A 27,246-nucleotide genomic window follows, 5' to 3' on the forward strand; every position below is an offset into this window, starting at 1 on the left:
GGAATGGGGCGTTAGACGGGTTCGCTAAAAAACTTACCTGTATTGTTGCGTTTCTACCGTTGTGGCGGATCGTAGTTTTGTAATGAGCACCCACATTATTTCTCCCATAAAGAACATGTTAACCTGGAAATAAAACGGGAATGCGCATAAGTGGGACGTTTGTGCTTGGTATAGAAAATAAGAGTAACATATAAAGTCCTGGGATGACCAAAACGGCAGTTTCAACGAGGACATCTGACTCGTAAGGCATGAAATAAAAGCTATCGTAAAGTCGCATTTCGCCACTTCACCAGACCAGCCTAATAAAGTGCCCGGTTTGGTCACGTGCACAATATATTTATGGCCTGCAACAACGTACCTCATATCTAACACCTTATGCTTCTGTTATTTAATGGCCTGCAATAACATAGGCTGCGACAGGGAAACTTTTTACGGCAAAGTTTCGTAAGCACCGGCTGGGACTCAGTCGCGAGAACGCAGGGCCATCACCCGCAGCCGGAACGTGAGGCTTTTATTAGAAGTAAAGCAATCCGAGCAGACTATACTCGGAATCATATTGACACAAGTAATTTATTGACGCCGTCAAAATAGGTGTTCAATAAATCCTTAATCTACGTTATTGGGGTATCGAGAAGAAAGAAGTTTAAGACTTTTCAGAGTACGTTTATTGCATCGTGTGGTACCATGCGGCAAATAGGAGGACAGGTGCGTGTTGCACTTGAGGCACTCGGGCGTCTTGGAAGAAAGCATTCAATGCCCCATTTCGCAAAATTGCCCCGTTCGCCGTAGGCTTTACCTAGCTTTGGTCCTAAAATTTCCTAACTACACAATATAAATAATACTTAGGAGAGGGAAGCTGGGTGTTTTTGCATGGGGTTCTAATACGGGTTTAGGTAAAGTGATTCCACCGGGCACCTCTTGCACCACGAGCGTTAATTGGCTGTAGTTTGCATAAAGTTTACCCCAGTAAATTAGATGTGACCTTTGACTTAGGAACGTGTGTTAGAGACATTCACAGAGGCCAAAGGTGTAGCTTGAGCTTGCTACTTACACAAGCAGTAGACCACATTTACTTCAATAGCATATAGGTAGGACGTATAAGGTTAAAAGAGTGACACAGACGTGAAAAACGCAAAGGGAAAGCTGTCATAACGATAATATTCAGAGGACACAATAGGGTCGCTGAATGCCTTACAGGAATAATTTGGGCATTTGAATTGCAAAAGTAGGACAGCACGTTGTCGATAATATCACAAATGCTAGGCCAATAAGGGCAATTGGAGAATCCCCTCAGTCATAATAACAGAGAGAAGGAAACCACGCAATAGGAAAATGATCATGGTGATGGTAACTGCAGGACAAAATTGCGCTATTGAACTTATATCAGCTCTCCATGGTTTGTTCACTGGGGTCGACTCTGGCGCGACCACCTCAGTTGCAGCTGTGAAATTTGGCGCTCACGAAAGTGCACCTTAGATGGTACAAAAAATCACAAAGACGCACCAGACACAAGTAAGATGACCCGGCCTGCAGCTAAAAGCACCAACACCCGACACCATCGCAAGCCGACACCAAGTTCAAACGCGAGAATTACACGTCACAGATATAACCTCTTGTCACAGAATTGTTACACAAGAAGATGACAAAATCGCCCCAGAAGATAAGATAATAATAATGATAGCAAAGTCGCACAGCTCTACATGAAATGTACTGCTTTCGCTTCCGCGCACGTAAACAATCCTAAGACCCTATTTCTATTTTTAGCACTTCACTCAATCCCAACATCAATCATAGTTGAATAGAGGTGCACATGTATTTTGTTCAACTGTGAGTAATTTTACTCTCCCCAATGAGTAACGCTACCAACATCAACAATAGGGGCCTATCCGCGTCCCTTCTAGTCCGTATACGCCGACTAGGTCGTCTGTCAATCGTTTATGCGATGACGGTCGCGCTGTATTTCCTCGGTGACGTCGCAGACCTCCCGCAATCAGCGTGGCACGCTGAACTTGGCGTAACGCTCCCTCCTGTTACCTATATTCTTTTTGCATCGATACCACCATGTTTCACTAAACAAACTCAACAAACCTGGACGGTGAACGTGCACCAATGGCACGCAGAAGGACGCAAATGGAGCATATTGTTTTCGTTAATCCGCTCGACTGCGTAGGGCTTGGGACAACGCCGCCGCCACATGCTCGAACACTAGCCTAAAAAGGATTATCCTGGACCGGGGTATAAAATATTGCGCCATTTTACGTATCCCGAGGGAGCGAAAAATTTTGAAATGTATGCAAGTAATACGTTGTGTTCTCCAAGGTGGGCACAAGTGTTCCGGTCAGTGACGAGCGGGAACAGCTGCCATGTTGGTGTAATTCAATTGGTCGTCCTCGAAAGATCGCCCCTATCCCTTGTTAAGTTAACATCAATCTAGATAAAAACTCACAGGGACAGTGTGATTTTTGTTGAATTTGACTTGGCTAACGCAGGACTACACAGGTGCTGCAAAAGAAAATATGTAACTGCAACTTTGTTCTCACTAACAAGAAAATCTCACTGTACAGTAAAATGGGCGAAATCTAGCAGCTCATCAGCAACTGTGGCGTATGATCCTCCCACGCATTGATGACACACCTCAATGGTGAGTGGAAATTTGATCCCGCTCTCTATTCAGGAATCGTGACGCTTCCTGAGGGCCGGTATAGAAAAAACTGGCTACTACCAGAGTCCTTCAATGCTTTACTGGTCACGAAACTGCTCCGTAACTCAATAGGAGAGCTTCATATGCTGCGTTTGGCCGCCGCGCGGTGGCGCCACCCTCTCACTGAGGTCACTCCTCGGGCGGCGTTGCGCTGGCTCGAACGGCGGAGCCGCGGCGAGTTGTGTTTGTTTTGTGCGGGCAAAAATCTAACGTGCATCTCGCGCTCTTGGGATGCGACTTAAGTAGTGCAACGACGATGCCTAACATGATTTGCGTCCGGGGATGTCGTTCCTTGTACAACGGTACCACATAAAATGTTTCCTTGTTCTGTTGACCGAGCGACGGGGAGCTGCGAGAGAAATGGAGGCGTGGCATTCCAAGGCAAGAAACGGGAGATTCCAGCTTCGATTATAAGTGTGTGACAGTGCGTGGAAATGCACTGTGTGTGAGAATGGAAAAAGCAATGTACCCTTTTGAGAGCATCTTGGACCTAGAATTGTACAAGGCTAACTTAAAGCCGGATTTCTGTCATATCAGTAAGGTTGTAGCGGTGCTACCTGTTTGCAAACTTGTATTACCTTGCGCTCAGGCTCGCGTGTAATGTACCCTTTTGAGAGCATCTTGGACCTAGAATTGTACAAGGCTAACTTAAAGCCGGATTTCTGTCATATCAGTAAGGTTGTAGCGGTGCTACCTGTTTGCAAACTTGTATTACCTTGCGCTCAGGCTCGCGTGTAAAAACGCTTTGGGACATCCTTGTGCTTTTACTTTTCATATTTCCGCGAATTATCCCTTAGGGTTCGTCTTGTTTGTTTTGTAACCGCGCGTGGCCGATTCCGGTTTCTTATCTGGCGTTTCAACCGGAGCGCCCGTTTGCTCTTTTTTGTCATACGTCCCGTCGGGCAATATTGTTTGATATAAAAAGGGTGCCACCTTGTCGCCAACTTGATTTTTCGTTTCTTCGACAATGTTCTCGATCCCATTTCCATGGATCTGAAATAATAACGTTCCGAGAGCAATGCATGCATAGCAAACGCCGCGCAACTCACTTTATTGACGTTCATGTGTGCACGTCACACTGCAGAATGCTTCTTCGACGTTTGTGTTTCATTCTAGTCTTCTGTAGAACAGGAGCTCGCTAGCTCGCTGCGTTCAGAAAAGCTTAGCGTCGTTCTTGGCTACGTGGCAATATTCTGTTTCCTCCGTGGGCTCCACATCGCAGCGCGAAAAAATAAATTTTTGTACGCTGGACCACGCTCTTTTCGGAACATCGAATTTTTGTTGGGTGTGATAAAATCAGTTTTATTGTTCTTTTTTCGCTTCCTGTTTTTGCGAGGATTGCAAAGCGTGGAAGCGGAAAGACACATGGTGCAACATATATCTCTTCGTGTTTTGATCCTTCGCGTTTCTGCAGCGTTTTTAGATGTTCTCAAGTATGTATCCACTCATTGAAACGACAATAACATTGGGCTATCTCTTTTAGTGTTCTGTGCATTCCAGAGCAATCAATGGATTCATTAAGCGTAGTCTGAACGACGCGTACTTGGTTTCTTTCAGTTTTTTTTTATTGTAGTATCGATAGGCCCGCAGCAGTCCGTGACTACGCAACTACCGTATGTGTGGTATTTGCAACTGTTGCTTTAAGAAAAGAAGAAATACATTTAAAAATCCGAAAACACGACGGCGCAGCGCCTGTGCCAGAGCACGCAGAAGCCGTTCGCGGCCGAAGTCTACGGTAATTTACTACGAAAAATAAAGCCCCATTGAAGGCAGGTGATGACTGGACTATTCATCGCTAACTACTACGAAAAAAAAACACACTTAATCAGCGCAGAGACACCAAAAGCAGCGAGCGTTTGCACGCCACGAGCAGGCCAATACGCCGCGAAAGCGGCGGCGGATGACCTTCGTGCGGCGGTGGCGCCTGTAGTGGCGCGCGGGGTCCCTATATGAAACGAGCGCCGAAGTTTCGTGACAGTAAGCATTGAAGGACTCTGCTACTACCAACGCTCCTTTGATACAGTGGCAGCTTGTCGCTATCCAGCGAGAAGCATGCGGTAAAAGATATCATGACTCCGATCCTGTCTAGGCCGTGAGGTATGCACGCAAGCGAGAACAGCAAAATGCAAACAGCAAATGTCAGCGTGCGATAGCGGTGCCTGCAGCACTTAACGCGACCAAAGCGGCCGAAGCAAAATCTCTTACCGGTTATAAAGTGAGTGGAGAGAGTCTCCAATCTTTGTCACCCCAAGTTTTCATTCTCATTCTAGGACTACATTTTATGCTTGAAACGTTTGTACGTTCTGATGAAGGCGAAAAGTGTAAAGGGCCGTGTGTTCAATGTTTAGGCGCACGTGAATGATCCTCAGGTGGTCTAAATCAATCCGGAGACCCCCACTACTGCGCGTCTAATTGCCTGCGTACCGTCGGTGCGATAACCCCCCCAATCAATCACAACTGCTGTACGCTTGCAATGAGGACGTGGGCGCGAGTCTGTGACATACAATCTCTTGGCCGGCGTTATGGACCTGTCTAGCCGTATCCAGTACCAAGCTGCATCAACCGCACGTGTTTCACGGCCGGTGCATGACGCTCGGGGCGCTTGAAAGAGCAGAAAGTGGCGGCTGTATCACCAATGATACATGCAAATAGCGAAGTGCAGCGGTTTTTCTATTTGTTTGAGGAGCAAATGTAATTCTGCTGACAGAGGGAGGGTAATATGTCTGTAATACAATACGAGCTATACATTTGTGTTTAGAACAATTCCACATGCCGCATTGCCATTTATAAAGTTTTGCTCTTCCTACACGTTCCTGTCATATTACTAAATACTCGACATCTATCGTACGGTTATCGAAATCAAATTTTGTTCCATGTGACTAAACAAACAGCCGGTCTATATATAATGCGTGGCGTGGATTAGTGTTACCGAATAATTTAGAGCACTCCCGGGTGTTCATCTTAGACCGCGAACATCATGCCAGAGATACAGTCGAACACGGATATATCGAACACGGGTATATCGAATTATTGTCTATATCGAACTCATAAATTATCCCCTTGAAAAGTTTGTGTAAAAGTATAGGAATTCGTACGTTTATATCGAACCATATTTTTCCCGACTTTGGGTATATCGAACGCCGCGCGAGCTGGAAGGTGCTCTTCGGCGGTCGCTGCACCCCCGATTGAGGTTGAGGAGGATGTAGAGGAATGCGCGGGCATGGCGAAGACTGGCTCGCGGAACTAATCCCCCCTACCGGAACGAATTTTTGCTTCCCCAGTCGGGCCCCGCTACCGGCCGCCGTAGCGTTAGCGGACGGAGCCCGGTATGCTAAATATCTCTAGGCACACAAGCCCGAACGCTCGGAAAATGTGACAGTGCTAGGTAGGGATGCCCTGACTGCGCACGTCCTTTTTCTTTTTTTTCGGCTGCGTACGTTCCCCGGCTTGACGAAAAAGTTTTTTTTCTCTCTCTCTCTGGATCTGTCTTCCCCCGATGTCGTCTCGGGAAAGGGAAGAGGGAACGAAGCAAACGAAGGCGCTCCCTCCTCCCTCCTCCTTCTTTTGCATTTTGCTGCTGTTGCTACTGTTTGGCGAGTTGTCCCGCACCTTTCGAAGATCACTGTTTCTCTCGGAGATGACCATCGCGAGCGCTTTGTTGGAGTCCGTTCAGAGAGCCTTGGAATTGTTACCTTCAAAGTTCTTCTGGTACGTGCGCGCTGTTCTTCTTTTGCGTGCGTCTTGTGCATGGTGTGAGGAGGCGCAGCATACTGCTGGAATTTTCTAGTTGTGCAGCCTCGAGAAGATCGAGACCAGCGTCTTTAATTTCATTTCCAGGACGAAGAAGCAGGCCAAGATCAGCGATTTTTTTTTTCACCGAATAAAGCGTCCTCTTTCGTCGTGAGTGCGGAATTAGTTGTCATTCTTGAATGCGACGATCGGTAAGTGATCGTTCGCCATAGGTGAGGTCTCAGAGCCCATATTTTTTATATCGAATTTTTCATATATCGAACTAATTCGCGATCCCCTTGGAGTTCGATATATCCGTGTTCGACTGTATATGCATCGCAGTATCAATAACAAAATATTACCAGCAAGGTCTCTCAAAAAAATAGTGCGCCGTCAGTTTATGAGAGGGAGGGAAAGAGTTGTCGGGAACACGACAAAGAATATAATCAGTGAACGGGAGCTTTTTACCTACCAAAAGAACTATGGCCACGGGGCAGATGAAAATGCAATCATAAACATCCTTCAGTTGCCATACGCACCTGCACAAAAGAAAGATCCATATGCGGGCATAGTTAAGACGCGGAACTTCAAGAAACAATGACACAGTAAAAAGAGCCAAAACACGAGGACACACAAACGAACACGTACACATGGGTTTTATTGGCGAAGAAAGAGCAACGTACTTATAAACATGCGCAGAAAGCTTGCGAAATAGATGGAAACCTTGGGAAATAGCTCTTACAGGGAATTTGATTGCTGCTGTAAATGGGCTTTATCTTTTAAATGTAGGGCCAGAGAAAAGGTGCTGAGGCATTGATCCCTTTCATTGATAAAAAAAGCATCGAAGATTTGCATGTCTCATTGCGTCCGAAACTTGCGCAGGATGGGTGTGCCCTGGGTCAGTTGCGCAAGAACACCGTGGACATTATTCTGCCAAATGACCTCCCTCCGCCAATGAAGCAACAGGAGCGCAATGCTCTCGTTATTGCTCATTGTGTTTGACGACGACGACCGTCACGTTCACCTTCTGATGAAACATACAAGCCTTTCTCCATGATAGGGGTCCGATTGGAAAGAAAAAATTGCGACTTCAAGCGTATATGTACAATCGTATAACATGCAGATGATTGGGCTCACGGTACGTTTGAACTGACAATTTGCAAAACGTTTATACAAGGTACTTAGAAAGGGTTGGCAGCTTATTTAGGACGATTCCACCGCCTTTCAGACGAAATAGCCACAATTTAACCCTGCAGTTCATTTTTTGTAGTGGACCACGCACTAGCGAAAGCTTGAACTACAACAACAAAAACAACAACGCTGGTTTTTCAAACATAGGGACATTCTAAGCATACTCTTTGAAACGCTGAAGTGTTCGATGACCATTTTATGTTAGTTCGTATTTCTCTAATTATCGAGCAAGGTTCATTGCGAACACCTTCGGGCGCATCTTGAACAGCAGGAAAAAGAGGACGTTACTCCGTGCCGTGCGTGCACAAAGGTCTCGCAGTGCGCACTCGTTCACATTTGCGCCCCCAATACGTAGCAAGCGCTCGAAACTGATTTCGAAGTGCCACCCTGCAGTCCTGCTGACGTTAGCGATTGCGTTGTGAGCTGTGTATAAATCCCGGTGTTTAGCCACTCGGCCCGACAGCAGCATGGGGCCACGCAAGTGCCTTTAGATAAGTAAATCGCGTACAAGGAACGATGGACAGACTGAAGGAGCACAAAAAACAAGTGCCTGGTCTCTTACCCTCAAAAGCCAGATTATTGAAACAAATGAAATTTCTACATAAACTTTACACATTTTTAACTTACGACTGTAATACACTTGTGAATTCGTGCGTTTAAATATCTTGTAGTTGAAAGCAAGCGCTTGTATGTGTACCGTCTGTCCCTCCCTCGTTCATTATGCGCTTTTTTAGCTATCTAATCTGTAACAACTAGCCAACATTTGATATTGCAAGTTCACCCCTCCCCCCTCTCAAGAGGAGAAGAATTGAGCAGAAACCGCGCCCTCCAGTTTCCCGGCGTCACTGGTATGCAACACAAGCGGGCGATGACAAGCGCTCTCACGTATAAAACGCGAGTTTTTCTTGCAAGTGAGGCCCTGAGAATTATGCCACGATTCTTCGCATAGAGTCGACATTTCTGTGACATGTCGTTCTTCAAATTTCACCCCTAAATTGCTCGTTCATCAGTCATATTTACGACTACGACCTAAACATCTGTACCACTCACTCGATAAGTGTCAAAAATGATGTACTGGTCATAGTAAGATTAGCGCATGGGAGGCGGATACCGCAATCCAAGATTGAGCTGGTTAGGTTCTCGCGGGTGCGTAGTTCAGCCGGTCAGTAAACTTTATTGATGTGACCGGAGAAGGCGAGGGTGGGGTTAGACACGCCAGTGGAGATTTTTTTCCACCACCACAGTTTCGGTTGCCCCGATTATCTCTCGTCGGATCAGCTCTCGCTGAGCCTCGACGGTGGATTTAGAAAGGGCTGAGTCCCATGTCTGTAGTGTGTTGAGTTCATGCATGTTCTCTGTGGGCCATATAATGGAGCATCACCAGGATTCGTGGAAGATGTTCGCTACCACTTAACATTTCATGCAGCGTTTGCCTGTGGTCTTCGGGAACATTAAAGCAAGCCTACACTCGTGTATGAAGGTGTTTATTGGAATTTCAAGTGCAGAGCACTTTAGGGGCTCGTCCTGTCGTCGTAGATCGCTTGCTGGACCCAAGTAGAGCCCCATGGGGTTTCATCGTAGCGGCTGTTGTCACAGCGTAACCCAGACGCTTCAAAAGCCAAACGGTTTATACAGTCATAAGCGTTCGAAACTCGTGAACTGCTGTCGGTTGTCATTCATCTCCCCTTTGTTTAGCGCAAACAAAAACTGTTGCTAGATTGGAGGCAAAATGTACGTAATTAACCGGCAGCGCTCGCGTTCATGTAGTTAGGAACGCTCGTTGAGTGGGCTCTTACGATAGTAAGCGCAAAAAAGTTTCAGTGCAACGCCAGCACGCGCGGGAGGAAAAGCAAGCACAAAAAAATAAATCCGTTCCAGTCAATGTGGCAGCTGCCGGAAGTGCAGAGCAGTGATTTACCATAGTGAGCTGCAGCGCCCTTGTCCGCTCAGTGCTGCCACCCAATGGATCTCTCGTCTATTTCTGACTATCTATGACTATCTATGACTATTTCTCGTCTTCGTCGACAGGGACGGCGGTGCAGGTGGTACTAGCGAAGCCGCTTTCGCAGCTGCTGCACATGGCACACTTCCGATCGGCTTTGACTGCAGAAACTGCACAGTCCGTCTTTACTACACGTGGCACAATAGAAAAGAGAATACAAATGGACTTACATGCCGTCTAATAGAATGGGGTCGTTCCGATTGGCGCTGCAGTACGCTTTCGTGATGGCCCAAACCGTGACCACTATGGCTGGCAGTCCTGCGCAAAACACAAGTGCTTGATTGAACTCACATTCCTGAATTTTGAGACCACTAACATAAGCAAGCTTTTGTAATACCTTTGAAATCTTACAAAACCTACTTTACACAATTTTGAAGTTTGTTTAGGTAACCATAAAAAATGCAACAAGGCTGCGATGTTGTTGCCCTAGATAACTCCTACTGTAATATTCAAGTTAAATACGCCCACTCAATCGTCCAGTCACTGGTTTGTTGGTCCTCCACAAGTGATTATTAAGGCTAAGACCCAGCTGGGGTTTCCGAGACCGCGTCCACAACACCCATGGACATCTAAGAACTTTTTTACAGGTTTTAAATTCGAAAGAAGCAAGGCCCAAATCAACGGCAGCGACGCCTGCTCCCCTCCGCGTTGTTGGAGGGTTTCGTCCCCTTGTCTCTTAACGCAATGCTCTTCGCGATTCGCGTCCGCCTAACGCTTAGGCCTCGATGTTTGTCCTATGCGTGGTGCCGCTGCCCATCCCTGGAATCATGAGTGAGTGGACTGGGCAGGGTTCACTCGCTTGGCTTCACCCGTCCACATCTCCTGTACAATCTCAGTGCAGTACTTGTGTACTGGCGTCGACGACCACCATTCGATACTTCTCTGCGAACTTTTGAGCGTATTGTTAAAGTCGTGCTTGCTTATATACACACACGCGCACGCACGCACGCAAACACGCGCGCACACGCGCAAACACACACACACATGCAAATATAAGTTTTATGGATATGTATATATATATATATATATATAGCGAATCAGAATAGGAAATTAGGGGCTCGTTGAAAATAAGACAGAAATAAGGGTTGGCAGTCAAGAAAACCTCGGAAAGCAAAGGGGGGGGGATATGGTAGGTCATTGTAACGGATAAAGAATTTGGAAAAAAAAAAGTGGAGAAAAAATGCCCGCCAGGTGAGATCCGAACCCACGACCTCCAGAATACCGGTCTATATATATATATATATATCCACAAATGATGAATATAATGGGTATTTACGGGTCAGAGATTGGTCTCACTAGCGAATAGCAATTCATTCCATGAGTCTTCTTCATGAGTCAAGACACCAATAAACGCTTACAATATATATATATATATATATATATATATATATTGTCATGAAGCCAAAGACGACGCAGTTGTCTTGAAGGAAAACACGTTTATTGGAGCGAACTTGTGCTCCCCTAACAACTCAAAGAATACACATGCGGTGAAGCAGCATTCAACAAAGTGACGTGTGTGGGCGAGCGTCGGCGATTCGGATACCGCGGCGTCTGCTCTGCAGGCTTTTATCTTTCGGCGCGAGTGTTTCTCGAACCGTCGATTTACAGCTAGAACAAAAAAGAACAGCTAGAACAAATAAGAATATTCTAGGCTAGGGACGTTAGAGCGAAACACTCTCTGTATCAGAATTAGATAACCCGTGCGGCATGCAAATAGAGAATGGAACACGTGCTTCGCTTGGGAAACGCCGCCTGTATAATCATTGCCTAGCGCGTGAGCGAAAAATGGCCAAACCGCCACTCTCCCGTTGCTCTGTCCTACCTTTTTCCGCTCCATAGCCTTCCTACGTGCTCTCATGTCCGTCGGCCAGCACCGCTTCTCGGAAACTATACAAACTAGTCCGAAGTTCGTTTACCGTTGCCCAGGCGGCGCTCCTACGCCTTCTGGTTTTCACCATGCCTGTCTGTTTTGGTCTGTCGCTAATAAAACCGCCTTTGCACTGACGCAGATTCCCTTGTGCTACCGCAGGCTGATGCCGGCTTTGCGCGCTTACGTACTTGGATCACGGGCCCCAAAATTTTCTGAGTGTGGCAGCCCCCCTCTGTCACCTGAGTATTTTGTCCTTGTTTTGTCCCCGCTGTTCGCACTCTCATCGTGACGCACTTTTAAAATTGAGAACTTTACTGTAGAAGCGCCCGGACAGAGTGGCCGTCAGGTGTTATTCTTTTGTTTTCTATAATCTTCTGAAATTTACAAGTCCGTCATATTTTGGGAAGGTAATGGAAGAAGTGAGCGCCTAAACAATAAAACTCCCACCTCCCTTATCGAGAACCCCTGTGTAGATGCGGCGCATAGGGGGTTCACGTTGCAGCGTTGGACAACGGAGGAACGGCACTGGAACGATGGAGCGGAGCGGCGCAGGCACCGCGTTTTAAGTGCGCATGCACTTCTCAAGCGACCCTGAACCTGCGTCCACCGGCGATGTCCGCGCTCGTGCGAATGCACATGGCACATACCCACGTGGGGGATTGGCCAGGAATCTCCTCGTCTTCCTTGGCAACGGGGGGAGATGGGCGGGCGCTGCCTGGCCACTGACATGGCACATACCCACGTGGGGGATTGGCCAAGAATCGGGCATGAGAAGGGCTAATGCACCTGCTTAAAGGAGTAATGACACGAAATTTCAAAGCTGAGATCCGCTCTAGCAATCAAGTACAACGACAACACAAATAGGTGTCTGTGAATAAATGCATCTTTCTTTCTTTGTAGTTGTGTGTGTGTGTGTGATCTCTCTTTCGCGAACATTACCGAACTGCGCAAATTCAACTCGTGCATTCGCACTTTCACATTCTTCCCCTCGGGGAAATGCGGGGAATTTTATAGCGCGCATAACGGTGAGGGGACGCGCCGGCGCCAGTACGTCTGCCGCGACTATGACGCAACACAACCCAACACAATCCACTTTAATCCAATCCAATCCAACTCCAATCCAAGGCAAGCCAAGCCAAGCCAAGCGAATCGAATCCAATGCCCCTCGTGAAGAGTGTTCGCTATCGGAGAGGAGAGGGGGTTGAGCGGCGGAGAGCGCAGCTGGCGCGGCGAGGAGAATGGGCGAGGGGCGGACGCCGACGACAACGCCGACGACGCCGGAAGCAGGGACAAGGCGGGTGAATGAGATGCAGTCGCATCTAAAAACTATGCACACAATTTTTGTTCCCTAAATCCTCCACAGAGACAAATACCACTAAACTAATGGCTGTACCATCCGAAAATATCGTTTTTCTTTTCGCTGTTTGTCTACCCGACAATTAATATGTTTTTACACTATTTCAGTTCCCCCTCCATCAGTTAACTTTGGAAAAATGCGGCAAGTATGAAGCGACTGATAGGTTCAACGACATTTCCAGTGCATCCCAGAACTGGCGCCCCGTCTCGGCTAAGTTGTGAGCGAAGCGGCTCTTAAAACGCAACAGGCAAGCTGACAGACACGCGGCACATAAGTGGGTGCAGCGTTCGCGACTCGGGAGCAGCTCGGGAGCAGTGACGTCAGCCGGGATATCCGCCGGCGCCCGCAACGAAGCGGATGACTGCCTTAACTAAGCCTCCCTACCCTTCCCATTGAAAGGCGCGCGACAGCGTTAGGTATTCTATATACAGGCGGCGTTGGCTTGGGACACCGATAGCACCGCCTGGCGTGGCTGGGTAGTAAAAACAAAACATAAACAAACCCAATGTATGGTTCGCGGCATTATTCCCCCTCAAAGTGTACATCAACCCGATGCTAAAATGAAACAGCAGTCCGAACAACCAACAACAAAAAAGTCCGTCATCTTGCCAAGTAAGCTTTCAGGCGAACCACGTTGACGAATTCGGGTCGCGTGCGTCATCGTGATGTGCCGGAGTCACCATCGGGGATCACATCGTAGGAAAGTTGACCAATACGCCACAGAATCTGGTAAGGTCCGAAATACCGTCCCAGAAGCTTCTCACTAAGTCCGTGTCATCGTATGGGAGTCCAAACCCACACACGATTCTTTGGGTGGTACTCGGTGTCTCGGCGTCGGAGGTTGTAGCGGCCGCAATCCACCAGCTTCTGGTCCGTTGTACGATCTCGAGCGAGGTGCCGGGCCTTCTCCGAACGCTGAAGGTATCCTTGGACGTCGTCTTCGTCTTCTACGTGCGAAAGCATGGCGTCAAGCATCGTGGTCGGCCGTCTTCCGTAGACATGCTCAAACGGTGTCATTTGCGTAGTTTCTTGGATAGCAGTGTTGTACGCAAACGTGACATATGGGTTCACTTAGCGAAGTGTTGTATATTCAACGTCGACGTACATCGACAGCATATCGGAAATCGTCTTGATGAAGCGTTCTGTTAGTCCGTTCGTTTGGGGGTGGGACGCCGTCGTTCTTTTGTGATCCGTGTTACTGTAGCGTAAGATTGCTTGCATCAGCTCTGCAGTAAAGGCCGTTCCGCGGTCCGTGATTAGGACTTCAGGGGTGCCGTGTCGCAGCACAACTTGGTTTATGAAGAACTTCCCGACTTCTTGTGCAGTCCCCCTCGGAAGCGTGGCGGACTCTGCGTAGCGCGTCATGTAGTCTGTCGCTACGACAATCCACCTGTTGTCGGATCTTGACGTAGGAAACGGCCACAGAAGGTCCATTCCAATCTGCTGGAATGGCCTCGATGGGACGGCGATCGGCTGCAGAAGTCCGGCGGGCCTCGTAGGCGGCGGTTTTTGTCGTTGGCAGTCACGGCAGTTCCGGACGTAGTGGGTGGCGTCAGATGTAAGGCGGGGCCAGTAGTACTTCGCCTTGATTTCTCTAATTGTGCGAGCTGTGGCGAGATGTCCGGAAGACAGGTCGTCGTGGCACGCTTCCAAAATTTCGTCACGAAGGTCTGCCGGGATGACAAGAAGATAATTGTTTGTCGTTCCGGGGCTGAAATTCTTCATCATGAGGACGGAGTTTTTCAGGCAGAATGCATGTAAGTTGCGTTTGAAGGCACTGGGCACGGCGACGTTGCATCCTTGGAGTTAGTCGATCATGACGCGTAGATCGTGGTCGGCACGCTGCTGGGCGGGCAGATCACTCTCAGTCATGACTCCGACGAACGCGCTGTCCTCATCGGAGTCTTGTGGTGGTGGGTCGACGGGGGCGCTGGAGAGGCAATCGGCGTCGGATTGTTTCCAGCCAGATTTATAGACGATTGTGACGTCAAACTCTTCTAGGCGCAAGCTCCACCACCCAAGAAACACAGAGGGTCCTTCAAATTTGCGAGCCAACAGAGCGCGTGGTATTCTGTCACAACCTTGAGTGGTCCACCATACACGTATGGGCGAAATTTCGAAATCGCCCATATAATAGCGAGGCACTCTTTCTCAGAGGCTGAGTAGTTTTTCTCCTCCTTTGACAGACCACGGGTTGCATAGGCGATTACTTTCTCGCAACCGCTTTGCTTTTGGACGATGACGGCACACAAGCCTAGATCACTGGCGTCCGTGTGCATTTCTGTTTCAGCGTTTTCGTCGAATTGAGCGAGCACGGGAGGGTTTCGCAGCCGCTCTTGCAGCTCAAATAACACTTTTTAGATGCGACGCTGAGAGGAGCATCTCTTTCCGCGGCCCTGTCCTTCCTGCGTCGTTGTCGTCCGCGTCCGCACAGCTGCGGCTCTCCTCCGCTCGCCTCCTCTGCTCTCTCCGATAGCGCCGATAGCGAACGCTCTATCCCAACAACTGCGCGCGGCGCTGCGCGAGGCGCAAGCGCGCTGTGCGCATGTGCAGCGCCCTCTCTTCCCGCGGTCTCCTCTCCTTCTGGCGCGCTGCACTCCGCTCCGCGCCCGAGTGCCCTGGACTCAGCAGCGCGGTGCACTCCGGCAGCTGCGCTGTGCGCTGGGCTGCCGGAGTGCCGCGCTCCGGCCGGTCTCTCAGTCGACGGTCGTCCGCGCTACGCTTGCTCTCTCTCTCTCTCTCTCTCTCTCTCTCGCATTACCCGACGATTGCTCACGCAATTCGAGTAATCGACCCAACGGAAACGCACAATGGAACCCCCTTCAGCGTCGCCTCACACCAGGGATCCCGCGAGGGGATGTGGGCGTAATTTTTCTTTGGCGTTTTCCAAGCTAAAAGGGGTGCTATCCTTCGTCAAGCGCGTGAGTGGGTCTGCACTGCATGCGAAGTTTGCGACGAAGCGTCGGTAGTATGCGCACAGTCCGACAAATCTTAGCACGCCCTTCTTCTCTTTGGGTCTTGGGAACTTGGCTATGTCTGAAGTTTTTCCCAGGTCAGGCAGAACTACTGCGGCGTTGACGACGTGGCCCAAAAAATTAAGTTCCTTGTACGCGAAACCGCACTTTTCAGGCTGCAGCGTTAACCACGACGTACGAATGGCCTTGAGTACAGACTCCAACCTTGCAAGGTGTCCGTCGAAAGTTCGGGCGAATACCACAACTTCGTCGAGGTATACGAGGCAGGTGTGCCACTTCAGGCCAGCTAGCACCGTGTCCATGACTCTTCGAAACGTTGCTGGCAGCGTGAAAAACCCAAACGGCATCACCTTGAACTCGTATAGGCCGTACGGGGTTATAAATGCAGTTTTCTTTCGGTCTCTCTCGTCCACTTCAACTTGCCTGTAGCAAGTCTTCAGATTCATCGATGAGAAGTACTTCGCGGGGCAGAGGTGGTCGAGGGTGTCCTCGATTCGGGGGCGGGGTTACACGTCCTTTTTGGTGATTTTGTTCAGTCGCCGGTAGTCAACGCAAAACCTTAATGTGCCGTCTTTTTTCTTCACCAGTACGACCGGTGCAGCCCAGGGGATTTTCGACGGCTGTATAATGTCGTCGTTGAGCACGCCGTCGACTTGAGTCTGAATGGCTTCCCGCTCGTGTGAAGAGACGCGGTACGGCGACTGTCGGGTAGGCCGGGCTGCATCTTCGGCTAATTCGCTAGAGGTGTCTGACGTAGTTTTGAGTTCGATGAAAAACACTCTCAGTAGTGACGCAGCAAATCCAATTATACCTTCCGTTTTTCTTGCGGTAACTCCGGATTCACGTCGAAGGTATTCGGAAGCTTGAAGGTATCTTCGCGTGCGCGTTCAAAGTCGGCAACCGCGATCACGTCACTTGCTTTTCCCGTTTCTTCGAGGAACGCAATTGCAGCGCCCCTGTTTAAATGCTGGTATTCCTCGCTGAAATTATTGACCAAAACTTGCAATTGGCGTTGCCTAAATGGCGCAATGCTTCTTGCGACAGAGACACCACGGTCGAGGAGCAACCTTTGGTCACTCTCTACGATAGCGTCGACGTCAGGAACAGCATCTTCACAGTCGCCGGTGATCAGCAAGCTTGCGCGGGGTGGCAGGGTGACATGATCATCGGCGATCCTTAAAGCAGCATGGTGTTCGAGGCGAGGTTCCAGCATGAGTTATTGATCGGCAAAAAAAGTTATGGACTTGGCCTGTAGATGAAGTATTGCACCGTTGTCCGTGAAAAAGTCCATTCCAAGAACTACGTCGTGGGAGCAGTTGGGCAAACTGACGAACGCCGCAGGGTACGTTGAGCCATCTATGGTGGCGCGCGATGTTCGCGTACCACTTGGCGTCACGAGGTGGCCTCCTGGTGTGGAAATACGCGGACCGTCCCATCTTGTCACAACTTTCTTCAGCTTAGATTCAAATAGTCCGCTCATGACTGAGTATTCGGCTCCCGTGTCTACGAGGGCGACTACGTCAAAGCCGTCGATGGACAGACGAACGTCGGACGCTGCCTTCTTCGATTTCAGGGTGCGACGTGCGTCGTATCTCGGCCGGTGCGTTTTGACGGTCGGGCACTGTGCGTCGTGGTCGTCGTCTTCTCAGCAGCAGGTTCGGTCATGTCAGGTACGCGTCGCGCCGTGTGGTTGTCGTCGTGTTCAGGAGTCACATCCGGGTTAGATCGGGTCGTCGGGCTGAGGGCATGTCGGAAATCATCGTCTTCCGCGAGTTCTTGCGTCGTTGGGGGGGTTTCATTTTGCCGCGGTCGTGCAACTTTACCTCCAAAAGTTACTGCTTTTAGTTTCCCCCGCGTGGGCTGGGGGACCTTCCACGTGCGAAATCAGCATTGCTGCGGTGGTTGGGTGACTAGTATGGGTAGGGCGACGGCGATTGGTTGCAATGGGCTGGTCCACGGCTGGTGTTGGACAGGTATTGTTCGATCTCCGATTGGCGTTGGCTGGGTCGGGGGCGGGGTGCGTCGACGGAAAACCCTCGCAAACCGAGCCTCTTCTAGGGGCAGCGACGGTAGATGGGGTCGGCATCCCCGCAGTGGTAGCACAGCGGACGATTATCTTGGGTTCGCCAGACGTCCGTCTTCCTCGGGTTCTGGTTTTGGGCTGCAGGGGGTCGTGCGGGCGACAGTGGACGGCGGTACGGCGGGGATTCTTGACGATGGGTTGAATCAGGGCGGGGTCAACGAACAGCCGCGGAGTAGCTCATCGCTTGTGGTTCATCGGGTTCTTCCAACGGCGTAGAAGTTCCCAGTGCGTTTCGGACTTCTTCTCGGATTACGTCGGTCAGGGAAGCCACTTGAGGTTGCGGCGTCGTTGGAAAAAGCTTCCGAAGCTCCTCCCTGACCACTGCTCGGATGATCTTGCGCAATGGAGCGGAGCTTAACCCTTATGAAAATGAACTTTTCCTTTCTGTTTACTTTGTGTCTCCTGCATGTTGATTGTGTGGCCTTTCTTTTGACTTTTCCTTTGTGTTACCTTTAGGACATAAGCAGGCTGTGTACTTTTTATAGACTGCCGGATAAACAGCCATGATGTTTTACCTTTATATGTACTATGGTAAAGACAAAGTTTAAATTTGTATACGAGATTTTATTTCGGATGAGAAGTATAAAACTTTAAAACTGACTTGCTTTCTTCTCTTTCTGAGTTCCGCAATGCTATTGCCCATGTGTGTACTCAAGGCAAAATGAAGTCAAAAGACTTTGGCCTGTTTCCCCTGTGTTGCCTCTAGGACAAAGGGTGGAAGATATAACTTGAATTTGCTGTCTTAATTCTTTTTCTGTGTGCCGTAATGCTGTTGCTTATGTATGTACTGAAGGCAAAATGAAGTCAAAAGACTGACTTATGTCTTTTGTGTTGCCTCTAGGACATTGGGTAGAAGTATAACTATTTGCTGCCTTACATTCTTTTTCTGACGAGCCGCAAACTAAACAATCGTGCTGTGCTTCCTCAAGTAAACATAAGTCGAGCATGTAAGCCTTAATTAAACTCGAAAGGTTAAGTTTTTTGGCTTGATTAGAGATGGTAAGAAACAACGCCGATGGTTTAAAATTCTGCAGCACTGTATACGTTATTTTGTGCTAGTGATGTCTGAATAATTCGCAAATTAATATTACGAACTGGTACGTTTGTATGAAACAGTGGCGTAAGAAGGATACATATTGAACGAGGCTGTTCGAAGTGCCTCGTCCCTCCCATTACGAAACAAAAGTGGGAAGGAGAAGAATATACAGACCAGAAAAAGTAAAAAGAAAACAAAAAGCCGAATAGAAAACAAAGCAATGAAAACAAAAACAACCTAAAAAGTGGCTTCCGATTGTCCTAGTCTGTGTTTTCCTTCAGGGTCGTTGTAAAATGGCTTATCCTTGCAACTAAATGCTGAAGCTGTGTACTGTTTATTGGGGTAGAGCTTGCGGTAGAAATATATTGCGACAGAAAAAAAGGGGGACACCGCCAGACGAGAGGAACAAGAGCAACTACAATGTCAAAATATAACCTAAGGCAGAAAAACTTCAATTAAAACACGGTAAAAAAAAAAGATTACTGTGCTCGTTTCGAACCACCGACGTTTGGGTCAGTTGGCGAGTACTTAACCTCCAAGCCACCGAAACAGAATGCGGTGGGTTGTTAAACGTAGGTCTAAATATTTGAGCATACATAGTCTTGCTAAGCCTTTATTTGAGTGAATTGTTTGCCTGCGTGGATTTGACGCACGGTGCTTTTGTGAGCGTGCGTGTGCGTGCGTGCGTGCGTGTGCGCGCGCGCACGTGTGTGTGTGCCTGTGTGTGTGCCTGTGTGTGTGTGTGTGTGTGTGTGTGTGTGTGTGTGTGTGTGTGTGTGTGTGTGTGTGTGTGTGTGTGTGTGTGTGTGTGTGTGTGTGTGTGTGTGTGTGTGTGCGTGTATGCGTGTGTTTGCGTATGTCTGCGAGAATTTTTTTATCCGGCTGTTCTGTTTGTGAAAAGCCCACAAACAGTGAATGCTTGGACGCTGAACAAAACACAAAACAGTCAATCTAGATGTAGATGACGATGATAATAACTTCGTTTGTTAATCCATTTTTATTTGCTTTTGAGTTGCAACAACTTACGACAACAAAAGACGTTGCTCGCATCAAGAAAATATACTGCCATTATACATATGTTTGCTATTATCAACTTTAACAAAATACTATAATGGCGTCTGCCTAGTTTGCTTCAGGGGTAATCATGAAGTAACCAAGTACCTGCTAAAACTCTATGACTGCTAGATAGCCAACTGTAGTAATAAGTCTAGTCTAGGCTAGCATATATGCAGTCATTGTTATAGGTGGGCAAGAAAAGACGTGTATGGTTCGTTGTGCAAGGTTTTGGTGGTTTGTTTTAGATTTGCTGCTGTTACGTGAATTACTACGTGCTCCTCCTGCCGTAATATTACGTGTTGGTGCTCTTGTGCCACCTGAAACATCGTGAGTGCTGGCAAAGCGCCTGTGTCGTCGCTGTACTGCGCTGCTGTGGCAAACGCACATCGAGGTCGCCATTTGACAAAACACCTGACAAGTTGTGCGTGCCTACGTGAATCAAGAGTCTGTACTGCAAGTTCCAGTCTGTCGACGCGACGTGTGAAAAATGCTGCGTGTTCTGCCGTAAGTGATTGTTTATCGTGGTGCATGTTAAAATTTTCTTACGCGTTGCCGCAGCGTCGTTTCGTTAAACGTGTTGAGTATTTTCCTTGGTGTTCGGCTCCCCGCGCTTCTTTTGTTGTAAATTACGGGGCTGCGTCGGCGCGGTCACATGAATGGGCTTCCAGGAGCGGCGGCCAGTATGCTGTGTGAGTGATCCTTGCCATTGCCGGCAACGAAAGTGTTATCATGCTGACGGGCCAGCGGCCGCCGCTTGGCTTGGGTGGATTCGACCGCTAAAGCTTGTTGCATGAAAAAAAAGAAAAAGAAAACTGCGTTAATGGTTGTAAAACAAAACGCGCACTCCCCGATTTTTTTTTTAGGAGGCAGCTTTTTTAGGAGAAGCTCTTTAAATAATCTGCCCCTGTATCATCACCCCTGTGACACATAGGCGAACTACAACTGTGAATGCCTCTTAAATGATATGTACCGGCATGTTTGTCATGTAGGTTACTCGTTCGTTTCTGTTGACCGTTTTCTTGAGATTGCCTGCAAATAATAATTCTGCTGTGTTCTTGCTTTTCATTTTTTTGCAGCTTTTACGTGCTCGGAGTTTGGTGTCAGCGAGAAAGAAATTGCCGGATCGCTTTCTTCAATGCTTTCTCGCGGCCAGGTGGCCAAATAATGATGGCCATAATTTTCAGTACACTGCATTTAATTATTCACAATGTTACTCAAATAAACATTGTAAAGGCAAAAAATGCGTCGCTGTTTTACTGCGTGGTTGGCAGCAATTCTAAGCGCCACAAAGTATTATATAAACACGCTTGCCATTCGAAGGATGTTCAGTGCATGAGGAATAGAGAACTTGATTATTTGCAGCCATTCATCAACCGCAGGAAAACTGAAAGGAGAAAGGTGGACGGATACTTCCAGGCCGCACAGAGGAAACGTGAAATGCAAAGGACGCATAGAGGACACAGAAAGTCTGTGGCCAATTTTAGGGCACTCAAAGGACGCACACAGTCTATTGCCTTCTGGAAACATACTGGACAAATGGAGGACGCATGCTGTCTATTGCCTTTGGGAAATATACTGTACACATGGAGGACGGAAAGACAAAGGACACTTGGAGGACACAAAAAGTAAGTGGCCAAATTCCAATACAGGGGACAGACAGAGGACATACATGGTCTGTTGCCTCCGGGAAATAGACTGTCTTTTGACTGGACGTAAAAATTTTTATAAGGGAGTTGCGGCACCGATGGTCTCCGATAACAGCGCGTTGACTAGGTGGTTGTACTGCCTCGTACGAATTTCCAAGGTCATCTCCATTTCAGCCGCCTCAGACGCGAATTCTCCCACAGTTTTAGGGGGGTTGCGGGCAAAGCAAGCATAGAGTTCTTGCTTGACTAATCGCATAGGAAATTTAAGTTTCTTTTCTTCCATCATTTCCGAGTCAGCACGGCAAAATACTCGCGCCATTTCTTCAACAAAGATCACGACTCCTTCGTTGGGGTGGTGCGTTCGAGTTTCAAGCAAAAGCGCAGCTCGCTCTTTTCTCACCACGGTAGTGAAGGTCTTAAGAAACTTGCTTTTGAATTGAGTCCAGTCGGTCAAAGAGCTTTCGTGATTCTCAAACCAAGTTCGAGCTGCATCTTCTGAGTAAAAGAAGACATGCCGGAAATTTTCTTCATCGTCCCACCAAATGAAGATGCGGACGCACTCTAGTTTCTCCAACCATTATTCGGGGTCTCCGCTAGGCCTCCCCGGAACGGTGGCGGTTCCCGGGGCTCCAGCAGGATAATGGGAGGAGTGGCTTGGTGCTCCATGGGGTTGGTGGCAGCGTTCGTTCTCTTGGGTGTCCCGCCGCGGTGGTTCAGTGGCTAAGGCGTTGCGCTGCAGATCACGAGGTCGTGGGTTGGATTCCCGGCCGTTCCGGCCGGTTTTCTGGTAAGCAAAAACGCCAGTGTGTACGAGATTTCGCCACACGTTAAAGATCACAAGGTGGTCAGAAATAATCCGGAGCCCTCCACTACGGCGCGCCTCATCGCCTGCGTTGCGTCGGCGCGTTATACCCTACAATCAATCAAAATCAATCACTCGTTCCCTTGGGCCCTTCTGGCAGAAGACCGAACTCGGTCATTAAACCTTGAAGTCGGCGGCTGGCTCTTGTTGGACTGGCTTGGCGGCTTCCAGAGGTCGTAGGGAGCATTAAGGGTGCATCCCCGGCACCACCACCAGATGTCCCTAAGCCAAAGACGACTCAGTTATCTTGAAGGAAAACACGTTTATTGGAGCGAACTTGCGCTCCCCTAACAACTGAAAGAATACACAGGCGGCGAAGCAGCAGTCAACAAAGTTACCTGTGCGGACGAGCGTCGGCGATTCGGATACCGTGGCGTCTGCTCTGCAGGCTTTTATCTTTCGGCGGGAGTGTTTCTCGTCGATTTACATGTAGAACATTGTAGATCGAAGGAGATTTTTTTATGCTAGTGACGTTAGCGCGAAACGCTCTCCGTATCACAATGAGATAACCCGTGCGGCATAAAAATAAAGAATCGAACACCGGCTTCACTTGGGACACCGATAACACAGCCGGGCGCGGCCGGGCAGTAAAAACAAAACATAAACAAACAAACCCAATGCCTAGTTCGCGGCAATATGTATGAGGACCATTTTCATCTTCCAACTGAATGTACCATATTTTTGGGTGCAAAGTAACATACTAATTAAGGAAGTAAAAAATGTTCAATAATTCTACCGGCTTCACCATATAACGAAACAGTGAGAAGAAAATAAGAAACAAACAGGAACACAAAAAACAGTAAACAAACGCCAAAGGTGTAACGCCAGAACCCCCACAGGAAATTTTTTCGGGCTGGCTTGCGACGACATTTATTCCCTAGTAGGGTGTAAATGTAGATTACTGGTGAAAGTAATGAAAACAACGCGGGGAGCAGATACATGAAAATTATAAAGAAACGAAAAGTCAGACAGCGGCATCAGTAATGGCTTCGGATCAAAGGGAATCACGGAGTTACGACAAAAATAGATGCAATCCGAAAAAACTAGCTGAAATCTGGAAGAACAGTACTATGAAACGCACCACCCTTGAAAGCCTCCTGTCGGTGTGAAAATACTTAAAGATGGACGTTCAGTGTCTGCGTGGCAAAAATATTCAGTTCCGATCAATAAACATTAGCAAAAAAAATAGAATAATAAATAGATACGAACTCAACACAAAGTCCCCTGATCAAACTGTGTAAGTCCAAACGTTATATAGGCCGAGGTGAACTGAAAACGGGAAAAATAGCGCCATTTGGGAACCCAGAGCGGAATCGGACTATGAAAACATCAAAACGCAAAGATTAAATCTTAGAGATTGGTTACCACCAGTAAACAAGTATGAGAGTTCCTGCCTAGTGCCTCTCTTTGAAAGAAGAGGCAAAGATTGATTAAAGGAGTCCTTTACCGAGTTGGCTGTTTCTCGAGTTGTTTTTATCTTATCTTTTACTTAATCGTGAGGGGGTGGATAAAGGTTTTTGGCGTGGATAGTTCATTGTTTACTGTTGAGATTTATTATTGCAATTAGTATTTCCGTCTAATATTTACCTCACTTTGCGCGATTTTAACGTTTACTGTGCCACGCAGGCATTCCTGCTCAGTTTCAGAGAGTTACATGACTGTTGGCTTTGTAGTGTTTTTAACATGTGTGATGTTTTTTTTAGTTTTGTCTTGATATTACAAAGACGTGGAAATAAATTGCCGTTTCTCGGTTAGCTACAAACTTTATTTTAAACCATTTCTTGTCTTTCGCTTATTTTCAACGACCATGATTTTAAATTTAAATTATACTATGTAGAATGAACTGATAAATCAGTTGCGTTCCCAGTTATGCCGTTTTTCGTAGATGATGGGTGCCACACCGTTGATGATCCGTGCCACTGGGCAGATGAGGAGTGCAAAAGCCATCCTTGTGCTGTTCACTTCCTTGAGTTTGGTCTTTTGGGGCTGTGATTTACGAATGCAGTCTAACTGTAGGTAATCTTTCCCCACGGCAAAGAATGAGTACGCCTTCAAATTCGAGGTATGCTTAGCGCGAGCGGTATCACAGTGGAACAGAAAGTGCCGCCCATTCGTATTGGAGCGCACCGCCGCGGTTCGGCCTGACATCCACAGGCCTGCCGCATCTTCAACAGCGAAGATTCGGATTATCACCGCTGCTTCAGTCAACGGCGCCGTAATAACCAGATATGCAGGACGCTACGCCACGTAGCCAACTGAAGCGAGAAATGAACTGGCGGCCACAAAATAAAACGGGCCAAGCGAGTGGCGCGCAAGAGCTATCGGCGCGCTGCCTACCGCCCCAGCGCCGGTTGTCGAGATAGCTGAGTGCGCATGTCCTCCATTGCATATAATTTTTTTTTATTTCGGCCGTAGCTCTTTGGTTCTATCTAAAGTAGCCGACGGCGGCGCCTTACATGGCAGGACGAGCGAGCGGCACAGTTCATGGCAGAGTGCGGCATGCGCTGATACCGTGCAAGGGTACTTTTCTCCGAGATATGTTTAATTCGTGGCTTTCTTTGCCGAGTAACCCCAGAGCCAGGACCCCGCAACGCCCTGCATTTGCACAAAAATTCAGATATCGCGGAAACTCCCCTGTAATCGCTATAATAGCGTATATGAAGATAAGTGGTCGGATATAAACTTGAAGAAAAAAAGAAAAATAGCGTGAATGGCTAACCGTGCAAGGTCCTGCATTTCCACGAAAATGCATATTTGGTGGAAATAACGCCATTAATCATTATATTAGTATAATTGAGAGACTTGGTGGGAAAGAATTTCGAAATAGCAAAAAAAGGAAAAATAGAGAAAAAAACTAGAATAGCTAATCGTGCAACGTGCCGTATTTACACAAAAATGCATTTTTAGCGGAAGTAACACCTTTAATCATTATAATAACGTGAATTGAGAAAATTGGTCAGGCAGAATTTTTAAAAATCAGCTATTAGAAAAAAATGCAAAAAGAATAGCAAAAATGGCGAACTGTGTAACGCCGTGCATTTCTAGAAAAATGCAGATTAGGCGGAAGTAATCGTTATAGTACCATAGATGGAGATAGTAGGTCGGACAGAATTTTGAAAAAAAGAAATGTTGAAACGTATTGCGAGAATGGCGAACCGCGCAACATCCTGCATTTACACAAAAATGCACATTTTGTGGAATCGTTTTATTAGCGTTACTGGAAATAATAGGTCGGATAGAATATCGAAAAACCAGAAATAAAAAAACAAGGAAACAAAAAATGGCGAACCGTATAACACCGCGCATTTCCCCAAAAATGGAGATTTAGCGGAGGTAACCCATTTAATCGTCAGAATAGCGCAATTAGAGATCATTGTACGACCAAATGCTGAAAAAACACAAACATAAGAAAAGTACAAAAGAAATTGTGAAAATCGCATACATTGTAACGGCCTGCATTTACAAAAAATACAGACTTGGCGGAAGTAACACCATTTATTGTTATAAAAGCATGAATGAAGATATTTGGTTGTAGGGAATAACAAAAATCAAGAAATTAGAAAAAAATACAAAAAATGGCGAAAATAACGAACTGTGTAAGGACTCAATTGCACAGAAATGCAGATTTGGCGGAAGTAACTGCTTTAATCATAATAATAGCACAAATGGAAATAACTGGACAGAATTTACGAAAACCCCAAAAATAAAAAAGTTCGAGTCAAACCCTGCCGTAACCGGCATGTAGTAAGTGAAACGATCCTGGGCAATCCCCCAAGTGGGTATGCGCCACAAACTGCGCAGGAGGCCGCCTGGTTCTTGCTGCGGCAGGAAACTAAACATCCCCCTCGTGAGGGGCACGATCAAATGCAGAGCATTTCCGGGGGCGCACGACGTTAATTAGTTTGCGTTACGTTAATGTTGTTGCACTTGTTGCTGTTGGTTGTTGTATTGTAATTAAATGAGGAGACGTAATTACGTGGTAACGTGACATCATTTATTAGCAGGTGGGTATGACATCATTTATGAGCAGGTGGGTATGATTATTGTGGCGCAGTGGGAAGAGCACCATGTACCTCGCGTTCCGCCAACAGGTAGTGAATGCGTTGTATTAGCAGCTTCTTGACGTAGTTTGAATGAGTCAAGGATATAAGGCGTGTTCGTAGCCCTCCATTCTGTGTCGGCTTTGTGGCGCAGTGGGTAGAGCACCATGTACCTTGCGTTCCGCCCGCAGGGTAGTGGGATCGAAACCAGGCACCGGTAAGTATTATTTCTTTTTATATGGTGTAGGGGGAGGGGTGCGGACTACGATGGACAACTAGAACGGGTGACACCGTGAGTTAAAGAAATGGTCTGCATTTAAAAGATGGAATAAATAGCAAAAATGGGCCTTTCATTTATAACGCCCTTCATTTGCACAAAACTGCTTGTTTGGCGAACGTAGTACACGTCATCGTTTTCAAAGTGTAAATGGAAATAATTTATTGGACAGCATTTTCGAAAACCAAAAACAGGAAACCCAAGAAAGAAAAACAGGGAAAGAAAAGCGAAATGGGGTATTATGTAACGCCCTTCATTTGAACAGAACTGCTGGTTTGGTGGACGTAGTACGCGTAACCGTTATCAAAGCATAATTTGGAATAATTGATCGGACATAATTTTGAAAAACCAAAAAAATGGCTGAACAGAACTCTCTCTCCAGACAAGCGGCGTGAGAATGCAACTAATTAGTCGAGAAAGC

At 47.5% G+C, this 27,246-nt stretch overlaps 1 protein-coding gene across 1 annotated transcript in view; it reads right to left on the reverse strand.

The window, feature by feature from the left end:
* The window catches only part of LOC144168682 (diuretic hormone receptor-like), a 182,249-nt gene that overhangs the window by 22,380 nt on the left and 132,623 nt on the right, over nt 1-27,246 (reverse strand). Inside the window, exons 8-10 of the mRNA XM_077697617.1 lie at nt 9,794-9,881; nt 6,903-6,969; nt 38-123 (exon numbers count right to left, since the gene is read on the reverse strand). Of these exons, the coding sequence (XP_077553743.1) occupies nt 38-123; nt 6,903-6,969; nt 9,794-9,881 (241 nt within the window). The remainder of the gene's footprint in view (nt 1-37; nt 124-6,902; nt 6,970-9,793; nt 9,882-27,246) is intronic.

The sequence above is a fragment of the Haemaphysalis longicornis genome, unplaced genomic scaffold (genome assembly GCF_048455015.1).
Source record: "Haemaphysalis longicornis isolate Haplotype H1 unplaced genomic scaffold, Haemaphysalis longicornis Haplotype H1 scaffold_2, whole genome shotgun sequence".
Classification (NCBI taxonomy): domain Eukaryota; kingdom Metazoa; phylum Arthropoda; class Arachnida; order Ixodida; family Ixodidae; genus Haemaphysalis; species Haemaphysalis longicornis.